Below are 15546 nucleotides of genomic sequence, written 5' to 3' on the forward strand. Positions count from 1 at the left end.
GCCCAGTATCCAGAAGCTGAAGTTGCGTAGAAAGTAACAAAAATTACACTTTAACACAGCAAGAGTCCTTAAACATCTTCCCTGTAGCAGGTGGAGCCAGTGTTGCCATTACCAGAGACAATCTCGTTGAAACGGAAAACAAAGAAGCATCTGTCGAAGAACGATAGTTCGAATTCGATGTTCAGAAATTTGAAATGAACCTGTATTTCCGGAAGTATCCCGTTCCCGAAAATGCCAGCTATTATGGAGATAGAAGTGAAGGCATTAAGCATCCGTGATGACTATTAGTTTCCAAAGAATAGTCTCTGCGAGGGCATTTTTAGACAGACCTGCAGCACTAGTAGAAGTTGTTTCGAGTCCGAAAATGGTTCCAACACAAGAAAACTGAGATTCAGCTATATATGATCTTCAAACAACATGATTAAAAGATGGAACCAATGGATCAAACCCAACCTGTTCATGTATGATTATTCCATATTACCCGCATGGATACAAGCACCAACCACAAGGGATGTGTAGCCCAAGCTGAGAACGAGAGAAGCAAAATTGAGGTGTCTGAGGGAATGGAATGATGGCATCTGAGAGAGAACTATCATCACCCCTGTTACTATTGCTATGAACCCATACAGTTTCAACGATCCCTTGGGGGAAAGGTTCGAATACATGATCTGAACACGAAAACGACATCGAGATAAAGCGAATTAGAGAAACAATTCAGTGTTTCTGTAAAACAAATATGACATATATGTATGTACGTACGTACGTAGGTATGTATATATACCTGGAGGCATTCCCCTGCAAGCAAAATTGCTCCTATTCCAACCCCAGTGTTAATGGCTGTTTGAATAGATATCACAAAATAAAACATCCATTCTGATCCTGCGTAATCCTACTTAGATAGCTTCTTTCGTACAAAATACTGTTATATTTAAATATTTGGGCTGTCTTGATAAAAGGGCATATCTTTTTCTATAACTCATGCCCGATTTATAGTTTTATATTTAGAGTTTGTAATTGTTTATTTCAATATATTTTTTAAGATTTAAAAGGATAGAAGAAATAAAATAAAATAATTAAAATAATTTATGTAAACTTAAGCATTAATATTTGTTTGTATATTTTGTTATATATGTCTATTTAATTATATTTTATTAGTATTTTTGTTCTACTTTGATTTTAATTATTTTTCTCTTGTCAATATTTATGTTTATTTATTTATTAACTAAATAAATTAAAAATTTTAAAAGCAAACTATTTATTATTTTAGACAATGATATTTTTAAAGAGACTAATCTACACTTTTACTTACTGCCGATCTATCCAAACTCGATTTCTTTGGTGAATCTTTTTAGTGTTTTGAATAATATATTTAAAGAGTTTACTCAAGACCACCAGTCGAATAAATATCCATATCCAACATTAAAAAAAATATTCTTTCACAGTTTCACTTGATAATTTATCTAAAGTGATTGGTTTCATATTAGTACATGAGATAATTGAATATTTTATATATAGTCCTAAATGGTTATTATAAATATTATTACTATTTGAAACTTAAAAACAAACTATTGCTACTTAATATAATCAATCTTATATTAATTAGTACAAACTTATTAAAAATAAAATTAAAAATGTCCAGCGTTGGCGGGGTATTAAAGCTAGAAAAGGTAATAATTGAACCCTAAAATTGTTCATTAAGGCAACACGTGTAATATTAATTATACCACCACACCCCGAAACCATCTCTATCTGGTTTAACGATTCAACCTTGAAATAAAATGTAAATGATGATGATGATGATGATGGGGTTGTTATTGTTTACCTAGAACATCGGAGGCCAGTTCTCGGAAGCGTATGTGCCAGCGACCAGCTTCTTCACAGTGGTCCAGCACCAACGAGTTGCAGATAGTTATTTGCCAAATTCGGAAAGTGCGAACTTTGGCTATCGGAGGTGGCATTCTTGGGTCATGTCGTTTCAGTCGATGGCATCAGAGTCGAACCGCAGAAAATTCAGACTAAAGTTGAGTGGGAGCCCCCTAAAAATGTGTCAGAGGTGAGTATTTTCCTAGGGTTAGCCGGATACTATCATCGGTTTGTTCAGGGTTTCTCAATGATATCATCTTTGTTAACCAAACTGCTTCAGAATAGAGTTCCCTTTGTTTGGGATAAAAGGCGATAGAAGAGCTTCGAGTAGTTAAAGGTCATCTTGACCCAAGCCCTATTGTTGACCCAACCAGAGTCGGGTAAGGACTTCATAGTTTTCAGTGATTATTCTTTGAATGGACTTAGATGCGTCTTAATGCAAGAGGGTAAAGTTATAGCTTACATGTCCCGTCAACTTAAGCCTCATGAGCGTAATTACCCTACCAATGACCTTGAAATAGCACAAGTAGTGTTCGCTTTGAAGATTTGGTGACACTATCTTTTTGGTGAGAAGTATCATATCTTCACAGATCATAAGAGCCTCAAATACCTTGTCTCTCAGAAGGAGTTGATCCTTAGACAGCGCAGATGGATTGAATTGCTTAAGGACTATGACTGTGTGATAGATTATTATCCGGGAAAGGCGAATGTGGTGGCAGACGCGTTGAGCAGAAAATCAATGACTGAGTTACGAGCCCTCCTAGCACGTTTGAGTTTATCCAGTGATAATGGACTACTAGTCAAGTTACGAGTCGAGCCAGAGTTGGTAAGTAAAGTCAAGAGGTTACAGAGTTTAGATGATCGATTGAGAAGTCGGATCGAGTAAGTTCGCCATGGCGAGGCCTCAAGTTTTAAGCTTCTAGATAGAGATGTGTTATACTTCAGGGGTCAGTTGTGCATACCCACAGGAACTCAGTTACGCAGTAAGATACTCCACGAAGCACACTGCATTCCACTCTCCGTACACCTAGGCAGTAACAAGATATACCAGGAGTTTCGCAGATTATTCTATTAGTCGGGCATGAAAAGGGAAGTATCGAAGTTTATCGCTAGATGTCTAGTGTGTCAGCAGGTTAAGGCGGAACACCAGGTTGCCTTAGGTTTGCTTCAGCACATTTAGATACCTTAGTGGAAATGAGACAGGGTGACCATGGACTTTGTGACCGGGTTACCAATGACCAGACAGAGACATGACGCAGTTTGGGTCACAGTAGATCAAATCAGTTCATTTCCTCCCAGTTAGGATGAACTATCCTTAGAGAGGTTAGATCAGTTGTATATCTATGAGATAGTGATGTTACACGGTGTACTAACTTCCATCATTTCAAACAGGGATCCTCGTTTCACTTCTTGCTTCTGGGAACCTCTTCATAAGTTCCTGGCACTCGACTACACTTCAGCACAACTTTTCATCCTCAGACAGATGGCCAATCAAAATGAGTTATCCAGATTCTTGAGGGCATGCTCAGGTGTACTATCATCGATCTAGAGGGTAGTTAGGATGACCACTTGTCATTAGTGGAGTTTACCTACAACAACAGTTTCCAATCGAGCATTCAGATGGCTCCAACCGAGGCCCTATATAGGCATAAGTGTAGGACTCTACTTTGTTGGACTAAGCTTAGTAAGGGTAAGATTGTAGGTCTAGACTTAATAAGAGAGACCGAGGAAAAGGTTCGATTGATTCAGAACCGACTCAAGGAAGTTTCAGATAGACATAACTCTTATGTAGATTTGAAGCGTAAGGATATCAAGTTCGTAGTTGGGGACAAGCTATTCCTTAAGGTTTCCCCTTGTAAGAAGGTGCTCTGCTTCGGGCGCAAGCGCAAGTTGACTCATCATTTCATATGACCTTACGAGGTGCTTGAAAGAATTGGACCAGTAGCTTACAAACTAGCTTTATCACCAGAGTTGGAATACATTCACAATGTGTTCCATGTATATGTGCTCAGAAGATATCACCTCGACCCTTTGCATATTATTTCTTTAGAGTAGATTGAGGTCAGCTCGGATATGACCTATTCAGAAGAACCAGTCAGAATCTTGGTGAACGAAGTGAATGAGTTAAAGAACAAGAGGATTCCTTTGGTGAAAGTGATATGGAGGAACCATGGCGTTGAGGAAGCGACGTGGGAAATAGATGAGGACATAAAGCATCAGTATCCTCACCTCTTCTACCCAGGTAAATTTTGAGGACGAAATTTTATTTAGGAGGGGAGAGTTGTAATGCTTTGAATCCCTGGTTAGAAGTATTGGGCTAACCCAAGATGGGCCTTGGTTTAATTCCTTAGCTTGTAGAAAGTCTTGACCCAAATTAAAGAGGATTTGGGCTTGAGGTAAGCCCAATGGTGAATAAAAAGGGTGTTTTTAATATGCAGTCAGAATTGGAGGGACAAAAGAAACAATTTTACCCTTGTGCAAAAATAAGGCTGAAATCCTTAATTGCTTGATGATATCACGTCTGATACACCATCTTTTTCTCAACTCTTCTTTGTCTCTTCTTCCTATTCAAATCTTCGTCTTCATAACTATTTCTTCCTCTCCAATAACCAAGTAAAGGTAGAAACTTGGTATTCTTGCAACCCTAGTTCAACAACCTAAAGGTAAGAATCATGATCCTTGTATCCTAAGCTTTGTATCAAGCTCTCAAGACACCCATTTCACCATATCAAAAATTAGTAACCTTTGCATTTGGTTTTGTTTAGTGCAAGAGGTTGGAGAAGGCTCCAAAGCTAAGGAGAAGGAAAAGCTTACTTTGGGCTGAGTCTTTAACGTTTCCAGCAGTATAACATCAAAGGTAGCTCACTCTTGGCTCAACTATACCATATATAAGTCATTTAGATGAAATGTAGTAAGTTGCATAAACTTGAAGCATTCTCATGGTAGATTTCATGTTTTAGAGTTATAAAACATGTTTAAAGTCTTATTTATGCTCCTTTGTATCTTCATAAAACATTAATAATGTTTAGGGACCTCACTAAGGTCTTTCAGATAGTAGAATAGGAGTTTTTGCACCTATTTTATGCTCTCTGCAGGTTGAGTTTTGATACTATAGGGATAGTATCAAAACTTGTTCTTCTTCTCGGGCAAACTCGTTAGTTTCTAGTCAAGAGTATCGATACTCTTTCAAGAGTATCGATACTTTGGGTCATAGTTTCGAAACTCCCAAAAAGTATCGAAACTAGGAAGTTCAAAATGTTTAAAAGTATCGATACTTGTAGAAAGTATCGAAACTTTTTAATGAGTATCGATACTCTTGGGCTAGTATCGTTACTTTCAGTCTGTTTTGGACAAAAAAGCCAATTTTAAGGGAATTAGACTCGAGTTACCCAATACCTCAATATCCTTAAATAAGACTTCAAGCGATAACAATAATTAATATCAGAACAATAGAAACAAAAATAGCTAGGTTTACATAAAACTAGCATTGTTTGACGATCAGGGAAACAATCAGGACACTCGAGTTCCTTTTAACAGAAATACGACTGTCAGTGGATCCAAGTCAGTGCCACGGCACTACAGTAACCGACTAGGCAGCACCCAAGACTCGATGGTACCCGATAGTGCTTCGGTAGTGCTAGAGGGGTACTTGAGCTTCAAGGTGCAGAATCCCTCAGTCGCACCATTATGTCAGCCACAGATTAGCAGTCCAGCAGTTGTATACTCAGACTTGTGCCACTTGCCATTTCATTTAGTGAATGCATATAGCATGTACAGTTTTTGGTGAGGCACTGAGCTTGTAAGCTCAGCGTTCGAAATGTGTTTTCGTGCGCATGTTCTTAGGGGCAGACTGCAGGGAGCTATCGTAATCAGATATTCCAGTGCAGCAGAACAGATTTCCAGAGACCTTTCAGAGTACGTCTTGAGTCATCATTAGAGGACATGTACTGTTATGGGCCTTGTTATGTATTCAGTCGTAACTCTTTTGAAACTTAGTATGTTGTGTTATTTTGAGGATGTATTTTGGGAGCTCTCTATTAATTGTAAACCCAGTTTATTACTATATTTTTATATTACATTACGGATGTATAAATTTCAGAGATTTACAAGTAGTTTTAAAAGAAAATTTTTGGGTCACTATTTCGGTAGTCTCATGTAACATTGTAATCCATAGATCTTCAGGTCTAACTGGATTAGGGTGTTACATGTGATGTTCTTTAAAGTTGCCACAATTATTATTTAAAGAGTAACTAATAATGGAGCCCTATCAAAAATGGCTAGCCCATGCTTGTGTTCTCCATAGGACGGATCCACCATGTTTTGTCCAACTAACAACTGATTGGGGAGTTAAATCCAAAACATGTACGTGTGTGAAGAAATGGATTTAAGCCATGTCTGGTTCAGTTTGGACTGGATAAGGCAATTCAACCCAAGAAAAATGGACCTTTTTTGCATGGATTAGATTTTTACAAAGTTGTCCTTGCAAAGGTAGCATCTATAATTTGTTTTTTCACAATATTAAAAAATTAGACTTAGATTTTCCTAAACTAAGGGTTTCCTAAATATTTAATCTATGTCTATATCTACAATATATAAAAAAAACACGAGTTAAAAATTTAAAAAAAATTAAATCAATTAAACTACTCTTTATTTTTAACATAATATTAATTTAATATTTAAAAAATAAAAAAAGACTAATTCTTTAAATAAATCATAATAATAATAACTTTAGATAGAAACTTGTGTAACAACATTTTCAATAACATGTAAAGTAAATATTTATTCAAAATTTTAATAATAATTAGATGGGTAGATAGACAATTCAATAAAACTCTTATGCAACACAAATGAATTGAACTCTTATATCAATGAATTCAAATTGTTATAGTTACATTAGTTAAAATTAATATTATTATTATATATAGTATTCATCAAGAACCTAGTTTGGGTTTTAGCAGTTTATCTGTAGGATGTGTATTGTCAATGGATTAAGAAAGTTTTAAACATGTATTACCTTATAATCATCTTAGACTATTAAAAAAATCACCCCAGATTACTCTATTATACTTTTCTTTTTATTTTCAAAAAAAACCTTTTTTAGTATAAAATATTTTATATTTATATTTTGAAAAGAAAAATAAAGGAGTTCATAAGTTTAGCACGTTTGCAAATATATAATATATATATATATATATATAGTTGTAAAGAATCTAGTTAAAAAAGTATAAAACTTTAGAATGAAAACAAATAAAAGATCCGATCTTATAAATGTACCTAAAAACTAACCTAACGTAAAATTTAAAGGGGGGGGGGACTATATAATGCCCAAAGCAAAAAGGAGAGAGATAATTGATTGATTCCCATTGCTGTTCTAATTAAAAATTTAGGAACTCATAGAGAGTGCGCATAGCAGGTGTCGGAAAATGGAGACAGACATTATGTGCTGGGTAAAGATTAGTGACTGGAAATGCAAACCAAGTGCAGAGCATGGGTGGCTGTAACTGCAAACTCACTTCATAATTGTGACCATTCCATCAAGTATCTGCAACCCAATTCATACATTTTATAGGGTGTTTGACTTTGTTAAATCTAGCATTGACTTGAAGATATTTTTGGGTTTCCCGTATCCGTGATCGTATTCTGTAGGATCTCAGTGCTTTTGGTCTCACATCAGTGTGTTGTCGGTAAGTGAAATAGACATCCCCTTTGCTACACCTCAACGGCCCTACCTGCCTGCCTGCCTGCTTTTCCACACACCACTTGCAACATTGCGTATGGCCCTCTCTTCACCCCCTTCAACTTGCGCATGGCTTATGGGCCTCTCGGATCATTTCGATTCACCGGGAACACACGCATACTATCTTTAAAAAGAAGGAAGAGACAAGTTTAGGATATGGTATTAAAGAAGACATTTTAATTCAAAGATACAAATACCCCATACATATTTCATGTGACCTCCTCACCCTCCGAACATCCTCTACACACCTTTGTACCTTTGTACTCAATTTGATAATACAATATTATTAAGATATATGTAGTTTATCCGTTTTGATTTGGGTGGAGAACTGTAGTTGGTGGAGAATCGATTCTTGATCGGTATTAAAGTCTTCGTTTCCATCAAAAGGTAGAAGACAATTGAATGAGGTAGGAGAATAAAAAGTTTCTATCCCTTCTTGCGATTTTGATTGAAAGGCTTCATAGTAACTCTTAGTGCTAGAATTGGAAATAAGATTATTATCGATTTAATTTTAATGGATCACATGAGCCTATCAAATGTCATGTAAAAAGACTATCATTTCTCAATAAATATTAAATATTCGAGTCTTTCATTTAAAGATACTTTTAAAAGATTTTAAAATTTTCTTAAAATGCATAAAAATCGAAAAATCGAAAATGTTCATAAATCCTCTTAATATCTAAGAAGCAAAAGAGATTTAGGGAGGTACAAGTATCTCAATCACCAACCGTATTCGTATATAACAGTAATAAAAAGGGGCCAATAAATGATGGGTTTGGCATGCTTTTGTGGATTCCATAATGAGCCACAAATACTTATCCAAAACGGAGGGTAAAAATCAAGAGGATGGGATGGGATGGGATGACCGCCGGGGAGCGTGGGACCACGACCAGATCACAGCCGTACCATTCAGAACAGAAAACAAAACAGTTATGGCTGAGCTGGATCAATTTGGTGGGGACCAAGGTTGGGGCTGCATGCAGCTGCTACTACTTGCACGACTTACACTGAAACGACGAGATTGGGAGGCCGCTAACCTGACAGTACGTGTACGGCCATGATTGAAAAGCCGTAAGCAGGACCTGCAGAATAACGAATAAGATCTTCTGGGTCTTTTTTTCTCAGGCCGAGTGAACAAATGGGTAAAGTTTTGGAATTTCGCGACTCTGCATGCACCCTTCGGTTGTGTGGTTGCCTTTCCCAGCCCTCTTATTTGCTCCAATCACCAAGAGGCACTCAAATTTGCTTTTTCCTTCTCTTCAAATTTATTTGCAATTTTTTTTTTGGTTCTTTTGAAAAGCTTTCACCTTCATTGATGAACAAAGGGTTAGGGGAGTTTTGGTATGTAAAATAAATGATCAGGCAATATGTATGATCCTGAGGGTACCAAACAAATTAAAAACCCACAAGACTTTAGAGTTTTTACTGTCTTTTATTTTACATCAGAAAGTAAGATCACAAAATAAAGAACCAAAGACATTTGGGGGATAGATAGTGCATTTGTCATGTTAGGAAGGTTGGGTCTGGCCGCAGTCAGGTGCGAGGCAGTGTGATGTCACTATTTCGGGATAACGATAATTTTTTATTTATTGAAATTCTTCAGCCTTTCGGGCAGCGATTAGCTAATGCTTTATGGGGTTCAGGTTCAGGCCATGGTGAATTTTTTTTTCTGAGTTTATGGGTTTATGATGTGCCAAAATCTTGTTCGTTTGTACCGCTCTCCAGCTAACCAAGGGACCACAATTTGCAATGAGACATTTCATTATTTTCATCAGACCGTCGAAACCTGGTTCATCGCTTGCATTTTACTCGACACATTCTTGCACTCGTAAATAGTGGATGTTATAATTCAGCAGACGCTAATATCTTACAATTCAAGCTTTTGACGTGTTATTCCAAGACCACGTTATGAACAGGTGTTGCCTGATGTGCTACATTTCACCTACAGTCAACACACTAAGAGAAAAAGGGGCCCCATAAACTGAAACACACCGACTGCCGCCACACTCGCCGGCCGCCGGACCTTTAACCTCCTCATGTGAGATTCTTTGATTTTTTTTTCTAACAAATCTGTCGCCTCAAGACAGAAAGTTAAATGTAGTATTGATTGGGGATTAGTGGGCAGTGGAAAGTCACGATCATATGATATGATATATTTGTGCTCTATATAAAACGTGGAAACAATGAATCCAAATCCAAAATCCTTTAATTTCTTCTTCATTTACCTCTTGCCCACCGTGTTCCACCACGTGCTTACCTAAATTTGATTTAGTACATGATTATTAGACCTACATTTTTTACAGGGAAGGTGAATTAATTACATGCACTGGGAAAGACAGTAAGAAGTTTAATACAAAACAGAGCAAAGAACAAGTAGCAGTCACCGTTACAGTGACGGAGCTGTTTAATATTCTTGCTAAGCTATTAGGGGAACTTTCATTAATAAAATTAATACTAGGAAATAATAATAGAAAAGTCGGTATTTTCAGTTCGGCCGATGCAAAACTTGCCGAGAAACCGGCAGTCGCATTACACGTGGAAAAACTAAGAGACACTCTCTCAAATAGCTAGCAGAGGATCCGACCCGAACAGATCCTCGATATCTTGGAAATGGTCATCAACATGATGGAAGCCACCAAATCCAAACTCGAAATCTACGTCCCCGAACTCATCATTCAAAAAGCTTTCGTGTAGACTTGTAGTATCGTCGAATAAATCGGGCACCGAACAGAACAAGTCACCGGGAAACAAAGAGGAATAGTCGGAGATAATTGGGAAGTTTTCTCCCGATAAGCAGCAAGAATCGTCGACGATATCCTGAGGTTCGCTTCCGGTATTGTGCGGTTCTTTAAAGCTTTGCGAGTCGACTTCGTCGACCGAAAGCGGGTGGGAGCAAAGAACGGAGGTTGGAGAGCAGGGATCAGTTTTATGAGATTCTTCCTCCGAGTTGTAATCTGAATTGGATAACGGTTTTTGGCTAGCTATATCTTGAATCGACCTGTTCTGTTGGGGAGTCGAAAAGTTGGTGAGCGCATCTGGTCCACGCAGATGGATAGCCGCGTTGTCATAAACCATTGCTGCCTCTTCGGCAGTGTTGTAGGTGCCTAACCAAAGCCGTACACGTCTTAGAGGGTCTCTAATCTCAGCCGCCCATTTTCCCCACGGTCGTTGCCTCACCCCTCTGAACTTCTTTCCCGCCGGCACCCTAGCCGGTGCTTTACCTTTACCCACAGCAACAGATGCTGGCCTTTTTCTACGAGCTCTAGACAACGATAACGATGATTTACTTCTGCCAACGACGTCGTTCTTAGTGGGAGATGATGACTCGATAGTTATTACGTTAATAAATTTCTTCACTCTGTTCCGGGAACAAACTCGGGTTCTTGGTTTTTCTTCTTCATCGCTAGAGGAATCAGTGGCGTCAGCATCAGTAACAGTAATCCGAACGATTCGAGGCTTCATTTCAGGCTGGTTTTCGACTCTGGCATTTAACAATGGTGAAAAGAGCTTGGTTTTGTTGCGGTGCTCTGCATATTTGATTGAAGGAACAGGGCAAGCATCCATTTTTCTCTCAATCTTCGTTTTGGGTTTTTTGGGTTCTCAGATTCTTTCACTTCTCATTGAGAGTGACAGTAGGTAGTGAAATAAAAAGAAGAGATTCCTTCAGAACAAGACACGAGGAGAATAAAGGGTTAAAAAGAAAAGAAAAACTGAAGAAAGAACACGTTAAAGAGAAGCTTGATATGGAGAGAAATCCAGCATTAGGCGGGGTTCAAAGGTATACCCAAAAGTTGATCAAAGGAAGATAAATTTCAAGTAAAGTTGTGAGAAAAAAGGAGAGGGGAGAAAAAGGAAAAGAATTTTTTGTTGGTGAAAGTTGTAGAAGAACAAAAGAGAAAAAGGAAGACACTGCAAAGCAAATATCTTCACCGGAAAAGGGACAGAGAATGTCCCCAAAAAACCACCGGACAGAGCTTTTCTCAGTCACTTAACAGAGTAAGAACTTAACCAGGCTTGCTCACTGATATTTCTCCGGAAAAAATCTCAGAGAAAGGAACGAAGGAAAATAAGAATTGAAGGAGAAGGAGAAGGAGAAGAGCGCTTTTGAAAGATAAGGAGAGAGTAAAGAGAGAAGACAATGGGGCAAAGTTTTGAAGTGAATACCGAAAGTTGAGCTATTTTATAGGATCCCATGCCAGCCGTAAAAAAAAGAAAAGAAAAAGTTTCAGTTTTTTGTTTTTACTAAAGGGATATCGACGATTTGAAATCCCGGCACCGGAGAGATATTTCACGATGCGCGGCATAATATGACAGACTGAGATATCGACACGCATAATGGTCCCCGGAAACGGGAAGATCCAAGGAGAATGGTGAACCCGCAAAAGATTAATTCTCGAAATCAGGGATTTTATGTCACGTGACACCGGACACTCGGGTCAGTCCCAAACTTTGACTGAAAAGAATATTAACAATTTGTTAATTAATGATTATCAACACCCCCATTAATTACCCATCCTTATCCCTAATTAATCTATTCTACAGTTACCCCCTTTTTAACACATTTTTAACCTTCCGTAGGCATTCTCGTCATTTACAGCAAGCCGTTATACAGCTGGTAAATTTACCATTTCACCATTTTTTGAATTTATATTTTACAGCTGGATCAACGTGGCAGGCAACCTCGAACTCGATGCTATTTCGTTTTCTCTTTGTCCTTTATTTCAATTTTTATTTCTTACCTATTTAATAACCGTAGGCTGGGCGCCGACTGTAAATAAAACTGCGGGGCTGTTTCGGTGTTTTGTTTCATGCAGGTTCAAGAGCAGAAATATTGACACGTGGCTTGTTATTAGAGCCAACAATCGGTTTTCCAAACTGGCGGTATAGGTGATGTCGTTGCACACCATATAAAGGCGGGATGATTAAAGTGGAGGGTTGCTACTGGAGTTTTGTATGACAAGAAAATGCCTCTAAAACGCAAGGGAAAATTTTATAGAATGGCAATAAGACCAGCGTTGCTGTATGGATAAAAATGTTGGGCAATCAAGAAGGATCACGAAAGGAGAATGGAGGCCGCTGAAATGAGAATGCTTCGAATAGGATGTCCTTGGGGGTGGTGCATGTATCCGAAAAATTGAGGGAATGAAGACTACGGTGGTTTGTGCATGTCCTTAGGCGACAACCGTTGGATGCGGTCAGAAGGGTAGAGTCGATTACAGTCGACGGTGCCAGAAAGAGATGACGACCAAGGAGGAAGTGGGTAGACTGCTTGATATCTGATTTGAAAGATTTATCCCTTACTGAGGACATGACCTCTGATAGGAAAGTATAAAGACTTAAGACTATGGTAGTCGAGTAGTGTAGGGTCAATAGCCATAGGGTGTAGCATCTCTATCTCTTTTTATATCATTGGAATTTATGAATGCTTAGAACTAGGGTAGCGGAGTAGTGTTACCTTAGTTTAGGTTTTAAATTCATTTTGACTTTATTCCTTCTTGTAGTTTAATATCGCTGACTTCAGTGTATCATTCTCTTCATGTTTTCTCTTTTCAAATTTAGTTGAGACTTACGTTTCTGTCTATATGTTATATTTTTAGGCATGAATTTATTTGCAATGATTACTTACCATTACAGACGCGTATATGAATGACTGCATATGAAGACTGTTCAACTATGTATTTATTTATTTATACATGCATTGTATTTTATCTTTATTTTTAATTTTCTGACTGTCGGAGATTTTCCACGGAAATTGCTCTCAACCTGATGTTGGGGGCAACCTACTAACCTACCTCCCCTTATCCCATTGCATATGGGAATAGGGTTTTGTTGTTGTTGTTGTAATCGGTTTTTTAAAATGTAAATATTACCTGTAAGATGGCATGGTCAAGTATTGTTGAACTCGACTCGATTCAAAAATTTTGAAATAAAGTTTAACTCGAAAACTTATGAGCGTAAAATTTTCACACTCAACTCGAACTCGAAACTATGAATTAAAGCTCGAAATGAAAAAAATATTAAACTTAACTCAATTGAAGCCTCAAACTCAAGCTCGAACTTAAACATCAAATACATGAAAATTTTGTACTGCATTTTTTAAAAAACCCAACACTAAATATTAATATTATTAAATAAATATTAATATTTTTTAAATAAAATAAATTATTAATATATCACATGTCCTTAAATTATAACCCTCATTCTAAATTAATCCTTAAACTTTTAAATATTATAATTTCATCCTCAAACTATGAAATTCATTCTAAATTGGTCCTCAAACTTTTTGAACATTCCAATTTCATCTCAAACGATACATATATACTAATCATGTCCCTTGTTAGTAAAATCGTCATGCCAAGTTATAATATTATACGTTTGAAAAATACAAAATTTAGGTTAAACTATGGTTGAAACTAATCACATATCTGGGTGGATTTGGGGATGAAATTTGAATATTCAAAAGTTTAGGACCAATTTAGAAAGAGGGTCATAGTTTAGGAATGAAATTAGAATATTCAAAAGTTTAAGGACTAATTTAGAATTGAGTCATAGTTTAAGGATGTAATTAGAATATTTAAAAGTTTAGGAATCAATTTAAAACAAGAGTCATAGTTTGGAGATATAGGACGCAATTAACTTTATTGGAAATTATCGGAAAAAAATCCAAACTAAAATAAATTTCATAAATTGAAAATTTAAAGTTAATAAAATACAATGTATTAACAGTAGTTTGGTACAATAAAAAATAATTTATTATTTTAACAGATTGTATAATAACTATTATTATTATTATTATTATTATTATTATTATTATTATTATTATTATTATTATTATTATTATTATCGGAACAAATGATTATTCTTTAAGTAAATTTTAAATAAAATTAATTAACTAATAAATATATATATATATATATATTGAAATTAATTGATTAATTAATAACCTGCGTTACCGAGGAACATTTACTAAGGTAGCTTAATTTTTTTAAACTGAAAAAATAGCAATAAAGAACTTGAAAAACAAGAACCGAAAGAAAAGAAAAACAGAAGAACAATCCATAAATGCCTTCATAGAGAAAAGTGTTCTGAGATCCAATTATTTGAAGAAGAAGAAGAAGTTTCGTTGATATTTGGAATGACAAGAATTAGAGGCAAAAAGACAAGCAAAACAAAGCACAAAAACGATGTAGCTTTCTCGGACAACGCCTCCTTAATTAAATTCGCCTCTAATAAATAGAACCAAGTACGTCAAATTCGACAATAATGCGTGGAGGAGTTCTTTGGCCCAAAGAATTATGTGTGTTTTTCTATTAATGATAAAAGGTTTTGCATGTTTGTTGTTTTATTGGGTCGACCTCAAACTCCGAAAATTAACCTTCGATTCCTGTTACGTTGAATGCACAAGTCAAATCATCATCCCCTAGATCTTGGATTCATTTAAGATATACAACATAATATAATATAATTCAATCAAAAGGTGTTATCTCAATCATTTGATATTGAACGCTCAATCACCATGTTGCATCTGTTGTGCTCTAACCCATGACTTCTAGTAACAATAATAGTTTTTTTAACCACTGAGATAAGTTGGTTCGTGCTTAAGTCCCATATTTTTATTGTTTGATAATCGCAATGTGTTTGATATAGATAGCTCCAAAAAAAGATAAAGAAGGGTTTAAATGTGATATTTAGTCAGATTTGTGTATTATAATTGTTGAGATGATTAAAGGGATGATTGTTATCCTTAGAGATTTTAGGTTTGAGCATCAGTGAGTGAAGGGTATTTAAACATTTATTCTCAAATGGTTGAGAGTTTCCAAAGCATATACTACCACTTGTAATCACTTTAGATTAATAAAAATTATCAAGACATATTGTCACCCTTGATTAAAAGTTTTAAATATCGGTTATGTTATATTAAGAATATTTTGGTTCATCATAAGGTT

At 36.4% G+C, this 15546-nt stretch overlaps 2 protein-coding genes across 2 annotated transcripts; both read right to left on the reverse strand.

Annotated features, from left to right (window-relative positions):
* Positions 1-264: 264 nt before the first annotated feature.
* On the reverse strand, positions 265-1958 carry LOC120173236 (probable GABA transporter 2). The gene is made up of 4 exons (XM_039180459.1): positions 1823-1958; positions 782-879; positions 482-668; positions 265-329 (listed from the first exon to the last, which is right to left on the reverse strand). Exons 1-4 carry the CDS (start codon positions 1956-1958, stop codon positions 265-267), a joined length of 486 nt encoding a protein of 161 aa, XP_039036390.1.
* An 8121-nt stretch (positions 1959-10079) lies between these two features.
* Positions 10080-11809, reverse strand: LOC120173266 (ethylene-responsive transcription factor CRF1-like). The gene has a single exon (XM_039180477.1). The coding sequence runs from the start codon at positions 11162-11164 to the stop codon at positions 10160-10162; it is 1005 nt and encodes a 334-aa protein (XP_039036408.1). The 5' UTR covers positions 11165-11809; the 3' UTR covers positions 10080-10159.
* Positions 11810-15546: the final 3737 nt, after the last annotated feature.

This window comes from Hibiscus syriacus, unplaced genomic scaffold (assembly GCF_006381635.1).
Source record: "Hibiscus syriacus cultivar Baekdansim isolate YM2019G1 unplaced genomic scaffold, ASM638163v2 tig00111942_pilon, whole genome shotgun sequence".
Lineage (NCBI taxonomy): Eukaryota > Viridiplantae > Streptophyta > Magnoliopsida > Malvales > Malvaceae > Hibiscus > Hibiscus syriacus.